Source organism: Oncorhynchus gorbuscha, linkage group LG16 (assembly GCF_021184085.1).
Source record: "Oncorhynchus gorbuscha isolate QuinsamMale2020 ecotype Even-year linkage group LG16, OgorEven_v1.0, whole genome shotgun sequence".
Taxonomy (NCBI): Eukaryota; Metazoa; Chordata; class Actinopteri; order Salmoniformes; family Salmonidae; genus Oncorhynchus; species Oncorhynchus gorbuscha.
Genome location: NC_060188.1, coordinates 17,201,214 through 17,227,912, shown reverse-complemented (window position 1 = coordinate 17,227,912; position 26,699 = coordinate 17,201,214). Strand labels below are relative to the sequence as shown.

At 41.7% G+C, this 26,699-nt stretch overlaps 2 protein-coding genes across 4 annotated transcripts; both read right to left on the bottom strand.

Annotated features, from left to right (window-relative positions):
• Positions 1-6: 6 nt before the first annotated feature.
• Positions 7-5,362, bottom strand: LOC124000414 (DNA replication licensing factor mcm5-like). Its single transcript, XM_046306758.1, has 14 exons — positions 5,034-5,362; positions 4,589-4,715; positions 4,255-4,383; positions 3,940-4,112; positions 3,648-3,803; positions 3,339-3,508; positions 3,070-3,241; positions 2,856-2,967; positions 2,484-2,627; positions 2,152-2,394; positions 1,928-2,040; positions 1,106-1,234; positions 739-1,009; positions 7-531 (listed from the first exon to the last, which is right to left on the bottom strand). The coding sequence occupies exons 1-14, from the start codon at positions 5,201-5,203 to the stop codon at positions 430-432; spliced, it is 2,211 nt and encodes a 736-aa protein (XP_046162714.1). The 5' UTR covers positions 5,204-5,362; the 3' UTR covers positions 7-429.
• Positions 5,363-9,459: 4,097 nt separating this feature from the next.
• On the bottom strand, positions 9,460-20,378 carry LOC123999508 (target of Myb protein 1-like). 3 transcript variants are annotated; one of them, XM_046305369.1, is made up of 16 exons: positions 20,244-20,378; positions 14,657-14,741; positions 14,479-14,557; positions 14,218-14,367; positions 13,968-14,102; positions 13,684-13,812; positions 13,310-13,426; positions 13,038-13,171; positions 12,927-12,954; positions 12,699-12,822; positions 12,545-12,608; positions 11,972-12,041; positions 11,554-11,622; positions 10,852-10,911; positions 10,550-10,589; positions 9,460-10,396 (listed from the first exon to the last, which is right to left on the bottom strand). In XM_046305369.1, exons 1-16 carry the CDS (start codon positions 20,293-20,295, stop codon positions 10,302-10,304), a joined length of 1,431 nt encoding a protein of 476 aa, XP_046161325.1. In that variant the 5' UTR covers positions 20,296-20,378; the 3' UTR covers positions 9,460-10,301. The 3 variants fall into 3 exon arrangements, with proteins under 3 accessions (XP_046161325.1, XP_046161326.1, XP_046161327.1); XM_046305370.1 differs by lacking the exon at positions 11,554-11,622; XM_046305371.1 differs by lacking the exon at positions 13,684-13,812.
• Positions 20,379-26,699: the final 6,321 nt, after the last annotated feature.

Genomic DNA, 26,699 nt, shown 5'->3' with positions numbered 1-26,699 from the left:
GAAATGTCTAAAGAAGTTTGCTATTTATTTTCAAAACAAAATACCTTACACAATGATTCTACGTTAACAATCTTTAAGGCATTCTTACATCAATTTTCTTACCCCAAACAATTCAACAACAATACAGTTCATCCAAATTGCCTCCATAACATAATTTGTTTTGTCTAAAAAGAATAGACACCAAAATACTTATGAGAGCAATAGAACAGTAAATAACTTGTTGGCTTAACTTGGCAAAGCAACACATGAAAAGGTAGACATCAGTGGCTCTGTAGTGGCTCTGTGGTCTAAGATGAAGACGTATCGACGTGACTTCATGAAGACGTCCACTGGCTTGTGAGGAAGAGTGAATTGAGGAGACGCCTGTCCCTTCTACTATTTACAAAGCCCATCGTGACTTAATATTTGTGCGTATACATCTTTGAGAGACTACTTGACTCTGTAGAGCACCTTCCTCTGCATGCGGTGCTGCAGCTCTCCCCTCCTCATCATCAGGTGAAGGACCTTGTAGATGGCCTGCTCTGGATACTTCTGTATATGGGAGAGGGTAGAGAGAGATTCTGGTCGGTGGACAGGTAAACAGGCTACAGGGCAACACGTGGGCCAACTGAGGACAGCACTGAATCATATACACAAATGCCAAACATTCCAATGCCCAAAGTACTTTAATGTATTTTACCAAGTGGTTCCGTCTCTGTTCAACACAGTATACTTTCAAAGTAGACTAGTGTAACTGACCTGCTTGGTGAAGTCCTGGACGATGCTGTGCTCGGACACCTGGGAGCCAATGGCAAAGCGTCTCTTCAGCTGCTTCTCAACACGGGAAATCATCTCCTGGTCCTCCTGAGTGGTGAAGCCCTCCACACCCGAGAGGCTCCCAGACAGCGCAGCGTCCAGTGTGGACACCTGGAAGAGCCGCAGGGCCTCGTCCACCTCCTCCTCTCCAGCCACGGCCTGCAGCTTCATCTTGGCCAGGGACTCAGAGATGCGCACCACCGCCTCCAGCTGCCTGCAGTGGACCACGGAGAACAAAGCATTATGACATTGAAGATGGACAGTATACTGACCGGTAATGACGTTGGCATGTGAAGTATCATATAGGTACCGGACAGTGATGGGGATGGAGGCTCTCCTGTCACTCTCCCTCTCATGTTCCCTCGCTCCACTCCTCATCACCACGTATCTGTTCTTCAGCTTTTCAGCTGCAGCCGCAGACAGACGTGGGCCACATTTCCTGTCAGGGCACATTTGACCGTTACAAACCAAACCCGTTCATGGGTACATACTAGCGTGTAGTATCGTTTCTCTGCGAGTAGAGTTCATGGGTACATACTAGCGTGTAGTATTGTTTCTCTGCGAGTAGAGTTCATGTGTACATACTAGCGTGTAGTATTGTTTCTCTGCGAGTAGAGTTCATGGGTACATACTAGCGTGTAGTATTGTTTCTCTGCGAGTAGAGTTCATGGGTACATACTAGCGTGTAGTATCGTTTCTCTGCGAGTAGAGTTCATGGGTACATACTAGCGTGTAGTATCGTTTCTCTGCGAGTAGAGTTCATGGGTACATACTAGCGTGTAGTATTGTTTCTCTGTTTCTACTAGCGTGTAGAGTTCATGTAGAGTTCACATACTAGCGTGTAGTATCGTTTCTCTGTGAGTAGAGTTCATGGGTACATACTAGCGTGTAGTATTGTTTCTCTGCGAGTAGAGTTCATGTCTACATACTAGCGTGTAGTATTGTTTCTCTGCGAGTAGAGTTCATGGGTACATACTAGCGTGTAGTATCGTTTCTCTGCGAGTAGAGTTCATGGGTACATACTAGCGTGTAGTATTGTTTCTCTGCGAGTAGAGTTCATGAACTCAATCTAAACAGAATCTAACATACACAGAAAAAAATCTGCAGAAATAAAGGATTTTTCAAGACTCACGTTCTGGCATAGGCAATGTACTTCTTCAGTGTGGCCAGTGTGATCTCTCCCTCCACACCCTCAGTCTGAGTATGAGCACTGAGATGGACGTTCATCACGTGGCGGGCCAGAGTCTGAGAGAAAAAAGAAGATCAATAGTGTTAACACTGTGCTAGCCTGGGCAGTGTTCAGTATCCCTGTGCATAAACCTTCCCCTCCACACACACTAAAATGTGTTCCCTCACCATGTCTCTCTGATGGTCGTGGATGTCCTTGATGATAAAGATCATGTCAAAACGGGACAAGATGGTAGGCATGAAGTCGATGTTGTCCTCTCCCTTGGTGTCGTCCCAACGGCCAAACACAGAGTTAGCAGCGGCCAGCACCGAGCAGCGGGAGTTCAGGGTGGTGGTGATGCCAGCCTTGGCAATGGAGATGGTCTGTTGCTCCATGGCTTCATGGATGGCTACTCGGTCATCCTCTCTCATCTGAGAGGAAGGAGAGACACAGTTAAGCGTCTGCAAACAAACCAGTTAAGTATTCAGCAATTGATGTACTTCTGTCCATGTTTCCTTACCTTGTCAAACTCATCGATGCACACCACCCCACCGTCAGCCAGCACCATGGCTCCTCCCTCCATGATGAAGCCACGGGTGACGGGGTCCCTCAGGACAGAGGCCGTCAGACCAGCAGCACTGCTGCCTTTACCTGAGGTATACACCTGACAGAGGAAGAGAGAGCGGGAAGATACGGGTTAGCGCTTTCGATAGGGGTCACTAGCATGCGGATTAATTAAATTGTCAGCAAATGGAACTTCTGGAATCCATCCTTGTAATTCTGATCTAAATCTATTGCTAAATAAATATATATATTTTTCAATTAATCTTGGAATATACACACACACACACATATATGAATTAATATAATCATTCATCAAGCCCATCCTTACCCCAATGGGAGAGCACCTCTCCACAAACTTGAGCAGCTGAGACTTAGCAGTACCAGGGTCTCCCAGCATTAGCAAGTTGATGTCTCCTCTACGGGTCAGCCCGTCAGGCAGCCTGAGACAGGAAAGGTCATTACACATACACACTGGAGAGAAATGTATGCACATCAAAAATCTATTAAAATTCTACATGCCATTTCCAATGTTTATGACTTACCTCTTCCTGGAGCCGCCGAACAGCAGGCAGGCAATGGCCTTTTTCAGGTCATCACTGCCGTAGATGGAAGGAGCGAGGGAACGGGCGAGAGAGCCGTAGACGTCGGGGGAGGAGGCCAACGCTCTCAGCTCCTCTTCTTCCTGTGGGGAGACTGACCCCGTGGCCCCACGACCTGAGAGAAAAAGATAGCATTATATTGATAACTCTATCGCACATAGGACATAATGTTGGATAAGTAATCTAACCTCTAGTAGCCTTATCGTGCCTACCTGCTCCCTCTGTGTCCTGCTGAATGCCCACCACACGGAGGTAGGAGGAGCGGATGCCCACGCCTGCACTTTTATCTCTGCCCTTGCCCTTAGCTTGGGCCACCTTCTTGATTGAGTAGATCCCCATGATGGTCACTCTGTTCCCAGGGACCACACGGTCACACAGGTACCTGAGGGGAGGCAGAACATGAGCGGTAATGTGGTATGTACTCGTCGGTCTCACTTTGCACTGTGTGTATATATCGGCATGTGTTAATTGTATTTAATTGAGAATATTGAGGCACACAGACAATGCTGTGTGTGTGTTACCTGTCACAGTAGAGCTGCAGGTGGCGGGGCATCTCTCCATGTGGCACAGCATCTGGAGACTCCTGCAAACGGAGGGTCTGGAAGTCCACACAGACACAACGGTCTGGAATTATGAAGTAGGGATCTATAGGACACCTCACCCTGCCTGCCTGCTCACTGAGAGAGATGTTTAAGAATGAAATCACACACAATGATAAAGCAGATGATTTTACACACACAATGACTTTATGCATTTTGTCCATGCACTGGAGTGTGCACACAAACACTCAACAACTCAGAGGGTTGCACTCACGTGTTGCACTTTCGGGGAAGAGCGTAGCCCTGCAGGCCTGGGGGCAGGGAGATGTTACTGATGACAGAGCGACAGCCACGACACTGCAAACACACTCTGGTGGCCTTGGCCCTCACAGCCGTGGCAGAGATGACGATCCCAGGGACCTTCACCAGCCTGGACACCTGCTCCGACTACCAGAGAGAAAGAGATGGGGAGTTCAGAGTCATGGCATTTTACATGGATGGGAAATTGAGGGAATCTTTCATGCCACCTTCTACATGAACCAACTGAAAGCTGAAAGGCTCAGCATTGTATCCTCAGAGAGTCTCTTACCTTGAGGTTGCGGATGGAGGCAGGATGGGCGTCACTCTTCAGCATGACCTGGATTTCCTGCACTGTCTCCTCTCCCAGGGGCCTGGGACGGGTCACCTCGTCAGCCACCTCCTGAGCAGCCTCCTCCAGCTGCCAATCATAATGTCAGGGCTCAGTTTAAAGGGATACTTTTCAGATATAATTATTTGCCAAATAGAATATAAGATCATGTATGATACGATCAGCAATAGAAAATATAGGAATCCATCTAATCCATTAATTATTCAGCCTGCAATTTCTGCAATTAAAACTCCTCAAATTATTTGTCTGTTATTAGTCTAGCCAATCTTCTCACCAGCGGCAGGTTCTCAGTGGGCAGCTTGTGCAGGCAGTCTGACAGGTCCTCGTCAAAGCTGGCCAGGTCTTCGATCTCCACCTCCACCCAGTACTCCCCCAGGGTGTAGTGTCTCTTAAGGTCATCTCTACACAGCAGAACACATGTCAACAATCCAATATGAACAATAAGATAAAGATCTTAAAACAGAATGCGAATATAATCATAAGGAAAATAAAAACGAACTACAAACTCAATCACAGGACCTTGAAGAGTCAAACTTTATTCCTTCAAGACCATTGTGGTGATCAGTGGTAGTTAGTTAGCTAACGTCACAAGTAACTGGCTAACTGTTAGCTAACTAACTGGCTAGCTAACTTAACGTTGGGTATCTGTGGAACATCACATCAACCAGCGGTAGCCATCGACAATGACGTCGTGGCACTTAATACAATCTCGATCTTACCTGTATTTATAGGTGAAACCGGTGCGATCGGTCCCAACTCTGAACTGCCGAAGAAATTCACGGAATCGTTTCTTGATCTGGCTCCGTTTAACTCCACCTTCATCCCCTAGTCCATCTCCACCACCGAAGCTGTCACTGTAATAAACTCCCGGGTCGTCGAAACCAGACATAATGCACCAATTATATCTACAAAGTGCTGAAAATTAAGAATGCGTGCGCAAAGTGCAATAATCCTAAAAGCAAAGCAGTTTTTGGCGATTGACGCCAATGATCTTCTGTGGACAATGAATTCCACGCAAACTCTTTCGCGGCAAAAAAATATCGTCACTTACCGGTGAGGTCGAGCAGTGACGCTTTGCCATTGGGAGATATGATCGACTAGTGATAATGATTGGCTGAATACATTGCAGGAGGCGTATCCTGATTGTAGAAGGGTGGGACTTGCAAGAGTTTGTGGCGGGAAAAGAACGGGGGTAAAAAAAAATATAAAAAAACATACGACCAAGCCAGGGACATTACATTGTGGTGGCTCTACAACAAACTGAAACAACAACCCTGTTCGTTGCGTTTACAAAGTTACTGTTGATGCAAGCACACGTTTATTGCTCGAAATAAAAACAATACTTTAAAATATCTTCTAGCTTACCCAGTATTACAACCATATCTAGCTAGCTCCATTGGAAAATACCAACGTTTGTTAAGAAAAGTATTTTATTCATTCATTTGCAACACAAAACACACAAATAGCCCACAATTGAGCTTCATCTGTAATACATTACCCTGTATGTAATACATTATCATTGTCGCACTGTCATTCATAGGCCTCCTGTGTAACCTGTAACCGCAGTCCAAACTCTGCAAGCTCCTTGTCTTTTTAACTTGCTTATTTGCAGCAAAATGATCCACGAGTTCTTCTATTTAAGGCAGAACTCCATGCTTCCTGCCTGTCTGTATGAAAGCATCCACAGCGTGGTCAATGTCCTGGTCAGTGTGGGCCGCTGAGATCTGAACCCGGATTCTGGCTTTGCCCTTTGGTACCACTGGGTAGGAGAACCCAATCACATACACTCCTGTGGGAGACAGAATAATGGGTACTTGTAGTAGATAGACATAACACTGAATACTACAGTTCTTCAAGAAAGGGCAGATTGGAGGCCTGATTCAAATTAATATTTTTTTCCAGCCCTTGTATTCAAGCAGTGTAGTTTGCAGCTAATAACCTATTAGGTCTCTGATTGTTGTCAGCTCCCATTTTGTGAGACAAAATTGTTGAATACAAAATATCATGAGTATCTCTGTCTCCCTCTACAGGTTGATGTGTCCACTCATTTGTAATCCCACAGAAATCTTTTTGATCAAGGTTTTCAAAAATAGTTCAGTTCTATAAAATGAGTGGACAAAAAAATCCTTAGACTATTTCAAACCAATATACAGACTGTGTTGTAATTCTTGATAATGCTTGAAATGTGCTTGTGCTCCATTCATATTCAGCCTGAACAGTTGCCTCACCAAGTTTCAGCATGTCATCAGCCATCAGAGAGGCTAGTCTGGCATCCTCCAGCATCACAGGACAGATGGGGTGGTCAGAGCCTGAAATGGTGAACTCAGCCTCGGTCATTTTGTTTCTGAACCTACGAGAGGGGGAGTGAATAAAGACATTACAGAAATAGCCATCGTTCCTTATACAGTATCAATGCCTTCAACTGTCATGGTTGCCAACTGGGTTCTCTGGGAAACATGTAGTGCTCTTGAAACTGTAAACATGTGTGGAAGGACACCAGTGGAGGCTGCTAAGCAGAGGACAGCTCATAATAATGTCTAGAACGGAGCAGTAGTCTAACCTACTGCTCACTAATACCGCTCCAGCCATTACCACAAGCCCATCCTCCCCAATTAAGGTGCCACCATCCTCCTATGAAGGACACAGTACAGATAAGAGATGAAACAAGCAAAAGTGTTTCATGCAGAATAAACACAAATCTTGTCACTTTTTCAGCACATGGGATTCGTCAATCTCAAGGTCCTTGTTTCTGTCCAAAAATTATGCAGAAAAATTCATCCATGCTTTTGTCACTTCTAGGTTAAACTACTGCAATGCTCTACTAGAATCTTGAACATAACCAATTTTTTAAATCATATTACTCCAGTGCTAGCCTCTCTAGACTGGCTTCCTGTTAAGGCAAGGGCTGATTTCAAGGTTTTACTGCTAACCTACAAAGCATTACACAGGCTTACACCTACCTATCTTTCCGATTTGGTCCTGCCATACATACCTACACGTACGCTACGGTCACAAGACGCAGGCCTCCTTACTGTCCCTAGAATTTCTAAGCAAATAGCTGGAGGCAAGGCCTTTTCCTATAGCGCTCCATTTTTATGGAATGGTCTGCCTACCCATGTGAGAGACACACAGTCGGTCTCAACCTTTTTATCTTTATTGAAGACTCATCTCCTCAGTAGGTCCTATGATTGAGTGTAGTCTGACCCAGGAGTGTGAAGGTGAACAGAAAGTCACTGGAGCAACAAACCGCCCTTGCTGTCTCTGCCTGGCCGGTTCCCCTCTCTCCACTGGGATTCTCTGCCTCTAACCCTATTACAGGGGCTGAGTCACTGGCTTACTGGTACTCTTCCATGCCGTCCCTAGGAGGGGTATGTCATTTGAGTGGGTTGAGTCACTGACGTGATCTGCCTGTCCAGGTTGCCCCCCCCCCTTGGGTTGTGCCATGACGGAGATCTTTGTGGGCTATACTCAGCCTTGTCTCAGGATAGTAAATTGGTAGTTGAAGATATCCCTCTAGTGTTGTGGGGGCTGTGCTTTGGCAAAGTGGGTGGGGTTATATCCTGCCTGTTTGGCCCTGTCCAGGGGTATCGTCAGATGGGGCAGGTGTCTCCCGACCCCTCCAATCTCAACCTCCAGTATTTATGCAGCAGAAATGTGTATGTCGGGGTGCATGGGTCAGTCTGTTATATCTGGAGTATTTCTCCTGTCTTATCCAGTGTCCTATGTGAATTTAAGTATGCTCTCTCTAATTCTCTCTCAGAGGACCTAAGCCCTAGGACCATGCCTCAGGACTACCTGGCATGATGACTCCTTGCTGTCCCGAGTCCACCTTGCTGTTCTGCTGCTCCAGTTTCAACTATTCTGCCTGCAGCTTTGAAACTCTGACCTGTTCACCGGACATACTACCTGTCCCAGACCTGCTGTTTTCAACTCTCTAGAGACAGCAGGAGCGGTAGAGATGCTCTGAATGATCAGCTATGAAAAGCCAACTGACATTTACTCCTGAGGTGCTGACCTGCACCCTCAACAACCACTGTGATTATTATTATTTGACCCTGCTGGTCATCTATGAACATTTGAACATCTTGGCCATGTTCTGTTGTAATCTCCACCCGGCCCAGCCAGAAGAGGACTGGCCACCCCTCATAGCCTGGTTCCTCTCTAGGTTTCTTCCTTTTTTTGGCACTTCTAGGGAGTTTCCTAGCCACCGTGCTTCTACAGCTGCATTGCTTGCTGTTTGGGGTTTTAGGCTGGGTTTCTGTACAGCACTTTGTGACATCAGCTGATGTAAGAAGGGCTTTATAAATACATTTGATTGAATTTGATTGATTCAATTGCTCTTTTCGAACATGTCATATTCACTATTCATGATTTTGCTCATACGTGTTTTTCACAAAGACCAACACAAAAAGGATTGTTTTTGTCCGTGCTCCTATGTTAAAACCATTCCATAAGCTTAGATGGTTTCTACCACATTCACCAAAACAGAGGCCCTGGTCCCCTCCCCGATTCCCACCTCATGGTATGGTCCGACACTGAGCAATCTCATTGGAAGAGAGGAGCAGCCCCCCCCTCCCAGGCCCAACCATGGTTGCACCCCTGCCCAGTCATGTGATATCCATAGATTAGGGCCTAATTACATTTATTTCATGAATTGTAACTCAGTAAAATTATTGAAATGGTCAATTATGTTTTAGTTCAGATACCATGCAGAACAGATTTACAGATCAAAATGCAGTATTTCAGAGAACCAAACATTGGCCTAGTTTATGGTTCACAACGCATTTCGTTTTTAGGCATGTTCGTTTTTAAAACGTTGAACTTGGGATACCAATTCCTTGTATCAGGAAAAAATACATAGCTCAACTTCCCCTTGCCACAGCTGTTTGGAGCTCCTCTCAGCCCTTCGCTGTTCCGTGTAAAAGTTAAGGTATCCCGGTTTCTTCAGACAACTTTTAAAGTTGATATGACAAAAGCATTAACACTCCTGTAAGTACTTGACAGATTCAACATGCTTTTTAAAATGACATTGGAAATTGCAAAACCTGTGTTATTCAATCACAGAAATCAGTCATATTTGCAGAACCATGAAATCAGCCCACACGCTGAGCACCCATCTCTCAGAGTGAATAAAAACAAACCATCTTTAAGACTTCACCTGTGTTTAATGTTACAGTAATTCATCATGACATTGTATAACATTTGATAAACTTCAAGTACTCCAGAAACAATTACGTTTGCATTGCTCTTCCTAAAAAAAGTGTCCTGTATTACAAATGGGATTCATCATGAGCATCACATAATTCATTTCCCCTAATTATAGCTTATTGCAATCTACTAATATTGTGTTTATCATACCTGCATTTTCTGGAAAGCACACCATTCAATGTTTTTCTGAAAATATTGGGCATATTCCATTCTCTTCTAAGAAATGTAACAGGAATTAAACTCAATCATTGTGCAAATGTTTGTATCCGCAGCCATACCAGAGGAGGCTGGTGGTAGGAGCTATAGGAGGATGGGCTCATTATAATGTCTAGAATGGAATAATGGAACAGTACCAAACATAAGGAAACCACATGTTTGACTCCATTCCACTGAATTCCATTCCAGCCATTATAATAAGCCAATCCTCCTATAGCTCCTCCCACCAGCCTCCTCTGCTGGATATCCATATACAGTGGCACGGGACGACTTAAGTTCTTATCATAAAGCACTCTTTTAGTGTAAGTTAAAAACACTTGGTCCAAGTTAATTTAGCCTTAACATAAAAATATACATTAAAGATACTAGATAAAGACCTTAACCCAGGAGAGTTGAACATAAAGTAGTTCACCCGAGTGTCAGTAGCACAACCCAATTGTCAGGAGTTGTTGTTCCCACCAGTCATTTACTCACTGTATGTGCCAATCATACATTCAGCCAGTTCAGTCCTCTCACACTATTTGGGAAAATGGCATTGGTTGTGTGACAGGTTGCAGCTTGGCCTATGACTCAGAGTAGTTGTCGTCATGAGAAGAAGCTTTCAGGGAGGGGAGTCGCTCCGCTGCTCTCGCTCTTTCTGCCAGAAACCTGTCAAACTCTAAAAGGAGGGAGAAGGAGCCTTAGGCGGGCTTTTTGGTCTCAAAAAGGATTACTCAGGACTTTGTAATAGTAAAAGGAAGCAAACTAAACGGTTGTTGGATCTACATAGCGATACCCAGAGTGGATGAGGAATTAAGAAATAGAAGCTCACCCACACTTGTCACACCCTCTGAATCAGCCATGTCGTCCTCCTGTGACACACATGAAAGCCATGACTCTTATGGTCACGTCAACAGTCACATGTCCAAACAAAATTGAATATGTTCAAAAATTCAGGAATGTTACATTTGCTGGGGTAAAGCACCATGCAGGCATTTTCAATTACTGTATACTATGATTAGTCCATAAAACCAAATTAGAGAGGGGTGCAAGGACTGGCACTGGTATAACATGGAACCAAGTTGGATTCTGCTTGTATACCATGACATTGAGTGAATGCTAACAGTGACCCACCTCGTCCACATCCAGCCACTTCTCAATGTCATCCATCACAGACGTCTGACTCACAGGGATCTGGGGGTAGTTAGGCAAGAGGTTACTGTCAGGATGTACTGTAAGCCACTGTTTTCTTGTGACCGCCAGACTCTAGAGTACCATTACCTTTAGATTTTTCTTGGGCAATTTACAAATAACCACCATTCAAGCATGCTGACCCCTAGTATTCTGATTGAAACCAGTTTATTTTAGACGGGGAAACAAGGGATCCATCCACCACCAAAGTTATGGCAGGGAAAACAACAGAGTGGGAGTAAATTAGCAAACATAGTAATAATTTAGAGTCATGATTTAAAAGGGATACTTGGGGAGTTTTGCAATGAGGCCATTTTGGACACAAATGGTGTTAACGAGTTCATCCGACTCTGGGGAAGTAGATAAAGGGCCTCATTGCCAAAATCCAGAAGATGCCAATACACACCATCTATCAGTTTCAGAAATTAACACTTATAAAACATGAATGCAAAAATCAAAGTAAGAAAAAAATAATCAGATCAGGCACACCAGAAAAAAGATCATACAACCATCTCAGTACAAATCGGAAAGGAAACAATCATTCATTAAATACACACTAAACATGCTTGAATGCAAAACATCCCAGCATAAGCCCCAGGGGTAGAATGCAAAAGGAATGGCACTGTGCCAGCCAATCAGACCCACCATTCCCTTTTCCATCATCCAATCAAACTGTGTCGTGGAGCTCAGGGGGGTGGAGTCTGGGCTGTCACCCTTTACACAGATCAATATTTATTTATGAACAAAGATACTGGTAGACATGCATGCCATAACACAAAACCATTGGGTTATGAATAAGGAGACAAAACAGAGACACAGACAGACAATCTTATAGCACTAACAAAAGTGCCAATTTTGCACGTGAAATTGTGGCAGGACACAGAGAACATTGTTTAAACATATAAAGGCAGGGTAGACCTACACATGAACTAAGACAAAGGGTTATTGTACATATTAGTGACACTCCACAGGGCATAAGGACTCCATGGACACAACCAATGCCCTTCCTAAACAAACATCCTTTCAAATCTGTCCTGGGTTAAATCATTCTGGGGTTACTGACCGTTCCAGTGTTCTGTAATCTGGTGTTTTGTGCTTGAGCCAGACTGTCGGCAACACCTTCATTCCGATCACTAAAACACACATTTCACTGCTTAGAAAATGATGCAGTTTACAGTGTACATACAGTAGTAGAATAATAGCCATCTCCACAAGTAACCATTGGCCAAAGTACAAACAACTTTATTGGAAAACCAAATACAGAGGAGAAATGTTCCTTCAACATTTGTATTGCAAATGTTGGCAGTTTTCTCACTAGCCATGTAAGCTTGCAGTTCATGCCAGACTCCATTCATAATCCTTATTGACAGAATGAATGGCACAAATATTTCGAGCCAGCCAGGTTCACTTCCAGTCTAGACTAGTGCACCAGCTTAGCGAGAGCAGGACTTATAACCTAAACAAGCCAGGGACTGACAAGACAACCACAGCACTAGTCCATTTGTTATACAGTACTAAGCCATGAGAAAGTCTTGACACCTGCTTTAGTAAGCTCCCTCTCACTCTTCCTATGAGTCTGAACAATCCATTCTACCATGAAAGCAAAACCTGAACTTTAGTTGGAGCTGTCCATTACCTCGGTCTCGGTTGTGTCTGTGAGATGCTCCTGTTCTGTGCAAATTCATCAAATTCCCTCATACCTATGTGGAAAACAGGGTTAAGAGAATGAATTGTACTATAGGGACACATTGAGAACCTCCATCAGATCGAGGAACACTGTAGTTACTTACGGAGTCCTGTCATCTGACTAGACACTGTGTCCACTGTTGATCGGCTGAGCTGGCTGTGGGGGGGAGCTGTAACAACAGGCTTGATTGCTGCACTGAGGTCAATAAGGTTGACGTAGGTCGGGCTCTAGGTGATTGAGAAAATTGTGAAGTTGAACAGTACATATCTCATCCAAAGATGTATTTGTGATAAGGGTAAAGGACCACAGATCCTTAAGAAAAAACACTTACCTGCAGTGTAGCTCTTTGTCTCTGAAACCTGGAAAGGAAATAATGAAAATCATACTGCTATCACAGCAGGAATTATTGACTGTATCTGATGTTGATCATTTAGGACAATACCTCTGGTAGCGAGTGAATGTGGCATTGATTTCATCGTTGGCAACCAGCAGCTCCTCTGTCAGTGTCTCCTCACTGAGTCTTGGGACCAGCTCCATTATCTTATCCTGCATGTCTTTACATGCTGCATACAACTCCTACTGACAGAGCAGGAGATACAGAGAGTCAGCGAAAAGACAGCAATGGACAAAAGAGAGATGGATACAAACAGATGACATGTGTCACAGCCATGGATGGACAGCCATAGTGAGAGCCCAGCGAGTGAACCAACTAACCTGAAGCAGCTCTGTGTCTGAATGCTTGGCTGTTGCTGGATCCAGTTGAGACATCATATCTGACATCACTGTCAGGTTACCTCGAACCACTCCCAGGTCAGTCTTCAACTTTTTAACCTGGAATAGGAGTCAATAGCATCAGCACTCATATGCTAAATTGTGTGGGGTGGGGTTGGCATAATACTGTAAAGCATCAACTTTTATTATACATTCTGAATGTGAAACAGGTAACTGAAACATCCACAGTGCACAAGGTAATTGGATTTTAAAGTAATGCCCTGGAGTGAATTCATCCTGCATGCAAAAGATTGTGTTACTAAAAGAAAAGCCGTGCCATTTTAGAGGGCCCTGTTTGACGGGAGCATTCCAATCACCTGATAAGGTGTGAAGGTGAGGGGTCCCTGCTCGCTCTGTTGGGATGCAGGAAGCTGTGGTGATATGGGGACAGGCCTGGGGGATGAGGGTGCAGCAGATACAGTGACAGGCCCGTTATCAGGCACAGTCTGGTGGACAGAGCACAGGGACCAACTGAGTTAGAGAATAGTGTTAAGGAGTAGGGAGTTAAAACAGCTTTAGAGAGGATTAGCAGAAAGTTGTGATCTGTATTTGTCAGTGAGGAAATGCATGCATTTTCACCAGTCATTGTTTGAAGATATACCCTATTTGGAGTGTGAATGGGGGAGTATCCGTCCAGTTCAGTCATGGGAAACTCCAGTCCTTTCCGTCTCAGGTCCTCGTACACAGAGACCACGCCCGTCAGAGCTGGCGAGCTGCGGAATGCGTCTGCCCATGCCTGAACAATAGACAAACACACATCATAAACCGCACACACCTGACAATAGCTAGCGGTCAATTCCAACACAGCTCTGTGACTTACTGAAGGTATGAGTACCAATGCTATCTCTCACCTGTATAAGGCTGAGCACCCTGTCATGCAGGACCAGAGGGGGATTGTTCTTGGGTAAGATGGACCTGACAAGAACCCCCTCAACAAACTCCCTGGTTGAGACTAGCACATGGAACCTGTGGCCACAGTTCTTCACACACGCTTCCAGCACCTGAGAACCAACATGACATAAGAGAGATGGCGAGAGAAAGAACGTTAGGTTACAAGTTCATGAAGAAAAGGAAAAAGTATGGTGAATGAGAGAGGTAAATGTGACACTCACAGTCAATGCCAGCATGACCTCTCTGAAGTTCTTGTTTCCAACAATCCTCTTCTTTATTGCTTTGTATGAATCTCTAGGCCTGTAATCATTGTAGGTAAACAATCAACTTCAGACAACAAAAGCAGAATACAGTAAGCTGTCAAAGGATTTTTTTTCCATTATGTCAGAGGATACACACCCCTCCTCTGTCTCGTTGATGATGTCACAGATGTCCATGTTGAGAGCCCAGTCCTCCGACTGGAGTCTGGAGCTGGTTGCATATTCTGAGAACAAAAACAATTGAGACATTGCACTTTATTTTGCATAAAATTATCTGGAAGACATAGTCACTGTGAAACGGTCTCTGCCTCATAACACAACTCTCAATAGTTGTTTATTTGCTTACTTTGATGATGCCTCTACTCATCCATGCCAGTTAAATCCCTATTTGTTTGTCAAACTCATTCTTTCTCCATCTAACTGTCTGGTTCATGTGACCAGCATTATGTTCCTTGGCAGACGTTTATTTAAACAGATTAAAATGTTCTGTCTTCATTACTCTGAAAGGGAGGGGATAGAAACAGGACTTAGCTCAGTTTAGAAAGTAGAACAACCTCTCCTACTTGTACTGTCTCATTGTGGTCATATACATTAAAATAGGCAGATTCTTTTTCCATCTATAATTATGTCACAGGGGGAGTTTAAGCTTATAAGATAAAACAGGCCACTTGTAAACTACATAAAAACAAGTTGGCAAACAGATTAATTATTAATCAGCAACGTTACGTCTACAGTATATATGTTATTCCATTATGTCTTAAAGGCCCAGTGCAGTCAAAAAATGTGATTTTCCTGTGTTTGATAAATATTTTCACACTATTAGGTGGAAATAATACTGTGAAATTGTGAAAACGATAATGTTCTTTTAGTGTAAGAGATGTTGGAAAAGTCTACCTGTAATTGTTACCTGTTTAGGTGGATTTTGGCCTACCTTGTAAATGTGTTAATATATTAATAAGAAAGAGTACCAAACCTCAGCTAGTTTTCATCTCCCACTCACAGTCCTAGCAAAATTATTGCTTGAGAAATTGCTCTTTGCTAAGAAGTACATTGTTTATTTTTGACCATTTGAATTTAAAACATTCACAGTAAGGTACTTAAATGGTTTGATATCGAGATAAAAATGTCTGCATTGGAACGTTTTTTATTTTTTTAAATAATTTTTTGAAATTGTATTTATTTTAATTAACAACAGATCAATACATAAAGCACATGAGGGAACACAAGCATACATAGATTACGAACATTGGAAAATCAAGCTAGGGGGTACAATATCACATTACAATTACACAAGGACCTAAGGGACATACATATACTTACAATTCTAACAGCTTTTTTTGTTAGTAGAGCATTTAACCGTCTTAAAATACAGTTCAATTTATTTTTGTAGGGTACGAAAATGTGGTTTTCTGTTTGTAAATGTACATTTATGTATATGAAATTTGGCCAAAAGAATAATGAAATGAATTACATAAAAATGTTTCAGCTTATTTCTATTGTATGTAAAGAATCCAAACAGTACATCTCTCCACAATAGTGTAAAATCTTCATAAACGTGTTCAATTATAAACCTACTGATGTCTTGCCACAGTTTTCTTACATGCATACAATGCCAAAAAAAAGATGCAACACTGTTTCTGGGTGGTAATTACAAAAGGAGCAATTTGAGTTGATGTTTTCCTTAAACTTCTTCATATAGTGGTTGGCAGGATAATATTTATTAATAATTTTAAAGGAAACTTCCTTAATTTGGTTAACAACACACAATATGTGTGTGGCAACATCCATTTTTTTCCCCGACAGATATTATCAATAAATCCATTCCAATAAGGCATGACATAAGGTATAGATACAACATCCTGCTGAAACAAGGTTCATATCGCTCTGTTGTTGAATGGACCAAAAGAGAAACAAATCTTTCCTACTGATGAGTCAACAGGGTCAATAGAAGGTAGGCTCTGAGGGTCAGGTCTTGACACATTCCTGAATAACATAGCAACACCTGAGGGAATGGCATCTAAAACAATTGCAAAATCTTTAGGTGTTACAGGGACTTTGTAAAGTGATAAGAATTCTTTATAACTGAGTAAAAAAAACTTTGCGAGAAAAATTGTGTTTATAAATGACAAGACCATGACAAGAAAACGTTTCACTGGAACTTTGTCTATATTATAATTGCAAAATAACATGAAGTTAAGGCCATCAAAAGTAGAGAAGAAATGATGAGGAATAAAATTCCAGATAGAAGTGAGTCTTCTTAGGAATTGTTTTTTCCAATTGATCTTAAAAGTATTATTTAAAGTAGTAAAGTCCAGAAAATTCAGTCCACCATTCTCATAAGTGTTCATTACAACAGTTTTCCTAATGTAATGGGTGCGGTTTCTCCAAAGAAAGTTGAAAAGCATCAGGTCTATCTCCTTGCTTATTTTACTGTCAAGATATAAAGATAGAGCACCATATGTTAGTCTAGAGATACCTTCAGCCTTGGTTATTGGGACTCTACCTTTTAAAGATAAGTCCCTCTGTAGCCATTGATTTAGCTTCTTCTGGGGTTTTTTAATAAGAGGGTTAAAATTTAGTAAGCCTCTAGACTTCTGATCCTTTGTAATGGTTATGCCTAAATATGAAAGTTATTATTTTACTGGAATACCATAATATGAAAGTGTCACACAATCTTTGACAGCTATGAGTTCACATTTAATCATGTTAAGATATAGACCAGACGCTTTGGAAAAGGATTGTATCACATTGATCGATATGGGAATTAGGTTAGCGTCTTTCAGAAAAAGTGTAGCATCATCAGCACCAGGCTTATAATAATTTCTTTGCCAGCTATGGAAATACCTTGTACAGGACTATTATTTAATGAATTTGCAAGAAGTTGGGTGATTAATAAAAAGAGATACGGAGAGATAGGACAACCTTGCCTAATTCCTCTCTTTAACTCAAATCTAGGTGAGGTGCCATATTTCAATTTGATAGAGCTGTTACCATTTGCATAGAGAATCTTAATAGCCTTACAGAAAAAAATCCCCAAAGCCAAGTCTCTCAAGGGAGTGGAAGAGAAACTGATGCTCTACTGTGTCAAATGCTTTATAAAAATATAAAAATAATATGAAGCTATCCTCAGTTATTAGCGCTCAGTAGTCAAATATGTCTAATACTAGTCTGACATTGTAATTCCATCAACACCTGGTGATTTATTGTTCTTCAGATGTTTGATAGACTCTAATCTCTTCAATTTTGATGGGTTCATCACACTGTTTACATTCTATATCACTGATAGAATGAACATTATTCAGTGAGTTAAAAAACATCTGTGGATTCCTGACAATATGTAGAGCTATACAATTTTCTGTAAAAATTGCTCCAGTATTTAGCAATTAATTTTTGGTCATCTGTAATAATACCATCAATGTTTAACTTATGGATAGCGTTATTTGTGAAATTTCTCAAGTCTAAAGAAATAGGATGAATTCTGTTCTCCCTCCTTAATCCATTTTTTTCCTAGATCTAATAAAGGCTCCTTCTGCTTTTAATTTATATATATTATCCAGTTTATTTTGTAACTCAATTAGTTCCATCTTCTCCTCCTCCGAGAGGTCGGCTGGGGACCTCTGAGAAAGGGAAGTTATCTTAATGATCACCTTTTCCTCCTCAGCTCTTCTGGTCTTAGCAAGATTACTACCATATTTTCTAAGGTATTTGGACACCTCAAATTTAAAGAGCACCCAGTTCTTGCAATACGTTTTTCTTCATACACCCTTTCCCAAAAGTGTGAGAGCAGATCTTTAAACTCAAATTGAACTATATCTTAATTTAATAATGAGCTATTTAGCTTCCAGTAGAATGCTCTACCAAGGTTAGTATCAGGGGTAAATATTTTGATATCAATGTAAATAGCACTATGGTCTGTGAGGGAAGAAGTACAAATATTTGAGGTAACACACTCACTATCAATACATTTGGATATAAGCCAAAAATCTATTCTGGATTGTCTGGAACCTGTTTTGTTACTCCAAGTGAATGATCTGTCGGCCGGAAACCTCTCTCTCCATATATCAGTAAGATCAAACTTTTCCATAAAAAGTATTAACCCAAATTCTGATTGGTTCGCCTACCTGGGGGACATCTATCAGTTGAATTATCTATTGTCCCCTCCTATCAATAATAACAAATTGGGAAATTTAGATAACCAATGAAGTATATGTTTCTCTATAGATTCAAGCAACTCATCATTCTCATGTTTGGTGTTGTACCCGTAGAAGTTTACAGTAATGAGCATAATGTCATTGTAACTGATCACAAGACAAATAAAGTGACCAAAGGGGTCACATTCCAAGTGTAGAATATTACCGCCAAAGGTATTTTCCATTGTACTGACACCAGCGGAGTGTTCAGATCCATGGGAAAGCCAAATATCGTTGCCCCACTGTAACCTCCAGAAGTTGGCATGAGTGAGACTCTCGAAAAAAGCAAAAATCTGTTCAAAATTGTAAATAAAAATAAGACCTTGAGCTTCACATTGTTTCGCAACCCCCTAGCATTATGAAACTATAGACATAGACGAAACAACAATGATGATATAAAAGTATAAACTGTAGTAGGATGAGTCAAAGACGTAGGAGCAGTGTACATAAACGACAAGGAACCGAGATCTGCACCATTTAAGTCAATTTAAAGTGAAAATAGCTTATTCCATAACCTTTGAGCTAGACGTTATCTGGCTTTGAAATTCAACTCAACTGAAAATTATGTTCAAGACCAAACCAAGGGTTATTGTAGTAAGAGAGACTAAAAACCCTCTTTAGTGTAATCAGGAACAAATCTGAGAAATAAAATAACAAATAATAATTTAAATAAAAAGGTACCTACTATTTTAAATGCATATGAAAACTGATCATAAAATAATTGAATAAAAAATGTTTTACATATAAACGTTCCTAAGACCTTTTTGGAAATAAGTATTAATAACTAAATAGAGCAATAACCGTGTAAAGTCAGAGCAGACCTGTATTCCCTTTAAAACAGTATCTTAGTTACTGTATATATAAAAAATAAATACAGCTTTCAATCTTCTTCGTAAATTTGTAAACAAAATAGGTCTTCTGGTCATACAAGAACCAACTAATAAATTGAAATACCTGAGTATTCCTGAAAAATGGTCACCTGATGCTTGTTAGGTAAACAACATAAGGAAAATGAGAATACCATGGCTGAAACCATCAACCTGTTCCTTCTAGTGAGATTTTAGGGATTGGAACTTTAATAAATTCCACTTTCTTAAAATTAGGTCACGAAGGAAGAGAACAACTTTTCGCCACCCCACCCAGAGCTTGCCAAACGATTGGTCTACAGACCAACAACAATACCCAAACTGGCCAATTAAATTGAGGATTAAAAACACTGTAGACCCGCCTCTAGGGTATTATTGTGCGGTGCAAGTGTCAGTCAAGTCATAGCGTAATCTAAATATCTTTTTGCACTGTCAATCTTGATCAATTAACTAACTATAAGCAAGCAATTATCAGTTTAGTTTCTTATTAAATACATAACCAATAACGTCAATTTCCTTTTCCATAGCCTACGTGATAGTGTCTGTTTTCCAACAATAGCCTACCAATGTCTTGTAGCCTGTCATGCCCGATGCAACCATGTAAACTATCTACAAACTCACGCGCCAAACCACTATAAACCTACTTTATTAGTTAAAATGTAACAATTACCTATTCGCTGGCCCACCGGTGTAGTAAACGGGTTTCCTGTCAGAAACTCCATCCTTCTTTCTTTCTGCCAGTCAAACCAAAATCCAGAACTGCGCTTCCGTCGTTTCCACAGCAGAGGAGTTACCGCAAAGAACTGAAGCAACACACATTTAATTAAATTAGGTTACGTCATCTGTTAAAGTGAACGTTACATTTACTGAACATTATTGTGTACTAATTGGGAATTGCATAAAATGAGACCATATTAATATATGCAGATTAATAGGGTAGCCTACAATAGAGCCACCAGAACAGTTGCACAGAGAGGAACAAAATAAACACTATTTAGCTAAAGGCTAAACGATAAACCATCTTCACATTCTAGCCCATCAAAATACGTGGACTATGAGGCTACACTACATGACCAAAAGTATGTGGACACCTGCTCGTCGAACATTTCATTCCAAAATCACAGGCATTAATATGGAGTTGGTCCCCCCTTTGCTGCTATAACAGCCTCCACTCTTCTTGGAAGGCTTTCCACTAGATGTTGGATCATTGCTGCTGGGACTTGCTTCCATTCAGGCACAAGAGCATTAGTAAGGTCAGGCACTGATGTTGGGCAATTAGGCCTGGCTCGCAGTCGGTGTTCTAATTCATTCCAAAGGTATTTGATGGGGTTGAGGTCAGGGCTCTGTGCAGGCCAGTCAAGTTCTTCCACGCTGACCTTGACAAACCATTTCTGTATGGACCTCGCTTTGTGCACGGGGGCATTGTCATGCTGAAACAGGAAAGGGCCTTCCTCAAATTGTTGCCACAAAGTTGGAAGCACAGAATAGTCCAGGATGTCATTGTATCCTGTAGCGTTAAGATTTCCCTTCACTGGAACTAAGGGGCCTAGCCTGAACCATGAAAAACAGCCCCAGACCATTATTCCTCCACCACCAAATTTTACAATTGGCACTATGCATTGGGGCAGGTAACGTTCTACTGGCATCCGTCAAACCCAGATTCGTCCGTCGGACTGCCAGACGGTGAAGCGTGATTCATCACTCCAGAGAATGTGTTTTGACTTCTCCTGAGTCCATTGGCGGCAAACGCTTGGCATTGCACATGATGATCTTAGGCTTATGTGCTGCTGCTTGGCCATGTAAACCATTTTCATGAAGCTCCCGACGAACAGTTATTGTGCTGACATTGTTTCCAGAGGCAGTTTGGAACGATGTAGTGAGTGTTGCAACCGAGAACAGACCATTTTTACACGTTACGCTTTTCAACACTCTGTGGTCCCGTTCTGTGAGCTTGTGTGGCCTACCACTTCGCGGCTGAGCCGTTGTTGCTCCTAGACAATTCCACTTCACAATAACAGCACTTACAGTTGACCTGGGAAGCTCTAGCAGGGCAGAATTTTATCAAACTGACTTGTTGGAAAGGTGGCATCCGTTGACAGTGCCATGTCGAAAATCACTGAGCTCTTCAGTAAGGCCATTCTATTGCCAATGTTTGTGTATGGAGATTGCATGGCTGTGTGCTCAATTTTATACACCTGTCAGCAACGGGTGTGGCTGAAATATCCGAATCCACTAATTGTGTCATTGTTTTCTTGAGTCATGTAAACTTTAAAGTAACAATAGTGTTGGCTCTGTGCTTTACAGCTATTTCAACTAATTCAGTTTTCTGCCACCAGGTCGCACTGTTTCATTATAGATCATGTACATGTTAGGGTTATGGCAGATATGTTAGATTTACTAGTCAGTCTGTCACTAGTTATGTTATGGTATGGTTTCTATTTCACATAGGCTATTTCACTTTATTTACTGTGCACTATAAGGAGTTATAGACACGTCTATATTATTTATTACAGTATTTTTTAGATAGTAATTAGAATATGTGCAACAAAAAAACAAATTATATGTACTGTGGATGCTATGACATTGTAATAGCATGTATTTATTGCAAAATTCCAAAAATATTGAATAGTTTGTGCATTTAAAGTAAATAACCTGTAAATTACATTCCTTAAATGTTGTATTATTCCTCAAAGAGGCTGAGATATGCAGGAGAAAAGCCCAATAATTGACTTGTTTTGCCGCAAAGTTGAGTGACTCAGAATGACTCGCGTGAGACGAAAATGAAAACACTTTAGAGGTGTTACTCTCACCGTCTCTGCCTTTACTGTTCTGTACCTCACAGATATGATTCCATTATATCACTAATAAAAATATCATATCTTCCTGTGTGTGACTGATTTGGTTGCAGGTGCTTTGAGGTTGCGAGAGTGTTTCAGAGCCGGTAACTGCATGTATGAGTGTGAATATTGAACGTGCAGCAGATAGTGTTTGAGAGATGGTCACTGTCTGAGGTCATCAGATGTGAGTTGCTGTGTTGCACCTGGAATAGTTGTTTTGTTCATTAATGGTCTCATGAGTCTGGGAGTAAAGAGAGAATCTGGGTAACCATCACTGTGCTCTTCTCTGCTGCTGGCCTGTCACACCCAGGGGCTTTCTGACACAACTGGGTTCCACAGCACAGAGACTGAAAAGGCACTGGCCAATCACTGTGACATTTTGCACCACATACAGTATGTGTATTTCAATGGAATTGAATTGTCCATCTGATTCCAAGTGTTTTTCAACTGTACCAAAGGAGGTTGGTGTCACCTTAATTGGGGCGGACAGGCTCGTGGTAAGGACTCGAGCAGAATGAGTGGAATGGTATCAAATATATTAAATAGGTGGTTTCCATGTGTTTGATTCCATTCCATTTGCTGTCCAGCCATTATTATGAGTCATCCTCCCCTCAGCAGCCTCCACTGATCTGTACCCATGAAATTAACGCTAACAAAAACTTTCTGGATGATTACAGAGAGAATGAACCATTATGGCCTATGTATACCATAATCATAATGCAATGGGGATTTCTTATTAGGACATGTTGGTATAAAAATGTTTAGGGAGTGATAAGCCCATGAATCATGGTGGCCCATGCTATCTTATATTGAACAATGGGTGTGAGAAATGGTCTTTCTGGTAAGGAAGGGTACCAGTGTGTTCCAATGCAAAGTCCTGGTGACCACTGCAGTGAACCAATAGCCAGCCTATGTGGTCCTGTCCAATCCACAGCTGAAAGACAGTCGCTGGCACAGCGTGATTTCTTCTCTCAGAGGAAGCTCATGGGTTAAAAATGCCAATGATCACCAAGATTGAGCCCAACTCTGAGTCAATAGACAGAAATGTCACATAAAATTATGTTGCATCATCACTGTCTGATCATCAATGTGATAAAGATGAATAGAAAATATAAACAGATCCCATGCAATTTGGAAGCAAGTCAATGTCTGGCAAATGTACTGTAATTTCTCCTATCTCTGGTTATTGAGCCAATTGTTTACAAGATCTTGCACATCACATATTGACCTGGGAACTGGGAACTGAGACATAATCGACAGTAACTTGATACATTGAAGATCGAATTGAAGACATTATTATTTTCAACCCTGAGTCAGATAACACAATTCCATAGGAGCTTTATTTTACAGCTCTATCAACCAGTACTGATTCAATCTCTCATTGTCACACTTCAACAGTTTTCTAATCCTCCCCTAATGAATTAAATTAAACCAGCCACAGTCACAGGTCAATGGAGATGCAGTTGTAAGACAGGCAGCAACATGCATGGTTGGAAAGGCCATCTCTTGCAACTTGTGTTCACCTATGCTTCCTAGGCAAATTTGTGAAACCACATGATTCAAATGCCCTTACATTTACATTTACATTTAAGTCATTTAGCAGATGCTCTTATCCAGAGCGACCCTTCATATATAATTGAGATGCCATTATGAACCTATACTCAATTTCTTTAATGTCACTAAATGCACAGTGCTTAAGTTATTACTGGATTAATGTTGTAAAGCATATGAATTTGATATGATGTTGACTTACATTCTAACACCTCTATAGTTAACTGAAACCACCTCACCTCAGCATGCTCTCTCTGACACCATGCTTTCAATTATAAAAAAGAATCATCTCACAGCCTTCATTTCTACATTCGTCAATAGCAACAACATTACATTGAAAGGCAAGGTGACATGTTGCTAGGGAACAACACTGTGAAGAGTGGCTGCATCCAGTTGGAGCAGGACGCATGTTATTAAGGCATGCTGGGTTATTCTTCTGGCCCTCTGTGAGAGGCCTGAGATATTCTTCCACTCCACCAACAGCTTCCAGTGGGCAGCTTCCTGATCCCTCCCAATGTGCCACCTCTCTCCATATCTGACATGCACACTGAGATCTCTTCTTTAGTTTCACTGGTGTAAATGTCAAACTCATTTGTCAAGGGAACAAAATACGTACAGCAGGGGAGCATACAGCCCTGACTATGGGGTTGTATTTACAAGGAATTGATTTGTCTGAACCTGCTTTGAGCTTTTCGGTCATAACAACTCACAACCAGAGGGGAAGTCCAGGTGGGGAGAGGAGGGCAGGAGGAAGAAAGAAAAAGAGAAAAATGTGTTTGCCAGAAATGGTCCCTAATTGGTGAGGCGTGTTATCTTCTGTGCAGGGATTGTTTAATGTCTCAGCCCACGCCGTATATGAGAACGAGCTAGCTGAGAATCAGCAGCTTCCAATTAGGGTGGGTTGGAAGTAATGTGTCTGAATTCTCTCTGTGCAGCTGCTTGATTGTATGCTTTTTTGGCCTGCAAATGAAATGCAGTGGGGTGTCTTCACTGACGCAGTCTGGTAATTTGCAACCGGCTGTGCCTCTCTCTCAGCTTTCAGGTAAATGCCACAGAAATGATTGAGTCTTCAAGTATCTTCAATCCACAAAAATATCTCGCAAAACAATAATTACATCTAAAGCACCCATATCATTAGGTCCAGTAAACCAAACTCTTGAACAGCTACTGTATTGTCAATTGACAGTTTTCCATTCTGAAGCAGTGTGTATTATTATTTGTTAGGATCAACTTTCCTTTGCAGATGGTCCCCCAGTGGTGGACTTGCTATGGAGTGAAGGATTTCAGAGAAAGAAAAAGCCAGTGGATCACAATCCATCTCCCCCTGAGTCCCTTGGATGAGTCATCTGTGTGCGCAGCACAGGGGGGCTGAGGTGAGGAGGAACGTGCTCTGGGGCGAAAATACAAACAGTTGGTTCTCACTAGTGTAGAGCAACACCATCGCTCCCATCATGGGCTGTTGTCATGACAGTTGCACACGCATGTGGCAGAATGCTCTTTGTAATAGGTTAGATGTTAAAGCCAAAACCCCACACATTACATTTGCTTTGTGGTGACAGTTTAATAACGCTCCTGTCACAGGAGGTTGGTGGCACCTTAACGGGGGAGAACGGGCTCGTGGTACTAACTGGAGCTGGATCAGTGGAATCATATCATATCATATCATACCATTATTATGAGCCGTCCTCCCCTCAGCAGCCTCCACTGGCTCCTGAGTCTTTGTTTCCCATGCTCTCGACAACCACCCATGTCTCTGAGATGTGAGCGTGGAAGAGAAGGAAGAAAACTGCCTGATTATCACACTCATTTGATAACACAAAGCATTTGTTAGCGCAGTGATTCAAAGAGATGAGAGTACAGAAAGCACAAGATTCAATTAAGGTAAAGATGTACATGATCTTGAAATAAATCAATTTAGCTCCTTATAACCAGCTTACAATATCCGTGCACAAGCTTTTACCTGGCTTGGTGGTAAAACAGTCCAGATTTAAACAGTTATTTAATAAAAATGGTTTAAGAATGGAGAATAAACCTACATTGCAACTCTTTAATTAGACAAGCACGCTAAACCGATACAATATGTACAACCAGAAGTTCTGACATTCTAAGCCACAAAACATAATAACAAGTAGCCTAATCACAATCAACTCCCATGTCAGTTTGGATTAAACCATTGTAGAGAATGAAACATAAACATACAGAGCATTGTGAATGAGCTGTTACATTGAGCAGACTGCGCACATTGATAGATGTCAGGTTAAAGAGTGTTTTGTAATAGAATAAGCAGCAGACAGTGTATTTCAAGGCATATTATCTCATTAAAAGGGGAGAAATTCTGATCTCCATTATGCTTGGAAAGTTGTCCTTGATACTCTTGAGATATTTGTCAAAGCCACGTTCACAGTACATGGTTTCACTATCACACATTTACGTCTGTCACAAAGAATTACAAGTATCGCAAATTGGCAACAGCAATTCCCGTCAGACCAATCAGCATAATAGAAGGTAATGGGGGAAAAAAATAGCAAAACATAGCATTTGAAACTGAAATTGAAACAATATTACAATTGTGAAAGCAGAGAGCTGAATGTAATTCTGGTGACTTCCCCAGGAATAAGACACAGCTAATGACAGGGTAGGTACCACAGTAAAGCAGCTAGTCCAGAGGGGAGATACCATGGAAGCCAAGCAAGCAGTGGCCTTTGGCAAGGTTAAGCAGTGTCATAGTTAGCCATGAC

What these genes read in the sequence shown, in the direction of transcription:
- LOC123999508 (XM_046305369.1), bottom strand. Translation starts at nt 20,295, where the DNA reads ATGGAGTTTCTGACAGGAAACCCGTTTACTACACCGGTGGGCCAGCGA. An exon ending in CAGACACAGAGCTGCTTCAG is followed by an intron (nt 13,172 to 13,309) that starts GTTAGTTGGTTC and finishes CTCTGTCAGTAG; the next exon opens with GAGTTGTATGCAGCATGTAA. An exon ending in GACAAAGAGCTACACTGCAG is followed by an intron (nt 12,823 to 12,926) that starts GTAAGTGTTTTT and finishes TCAATCACCTAG; the next exon opens with AGCCCGACCTACGTCAACCT.
- LOC124000414 (XM_046306758.1), bottom strand. Translation starts at nt 5,203, where the DNA reads ATGTCTGGTTTCGACGACCCGGGAGTTTATTACAGTGACAGCTTCGGT. An exon ending in GGTTTCACCTATAAATACAG is followed by an intron (nt 4,716 to 5,033) that starts GTAAGATCGAGA and finishes TCTGCTGTGTAG; the next exon opens with AGATGACCTTAAGAGACACT. An exon ending in CTGCAGCTCTACTGTGACAG is followed by an intron (nt 3,509 to 3,647) that starts GTAACACACACA and finishes GCCTCCCCTCAG; the next exon opens with GTACCTGTGTGACCGTGTGG.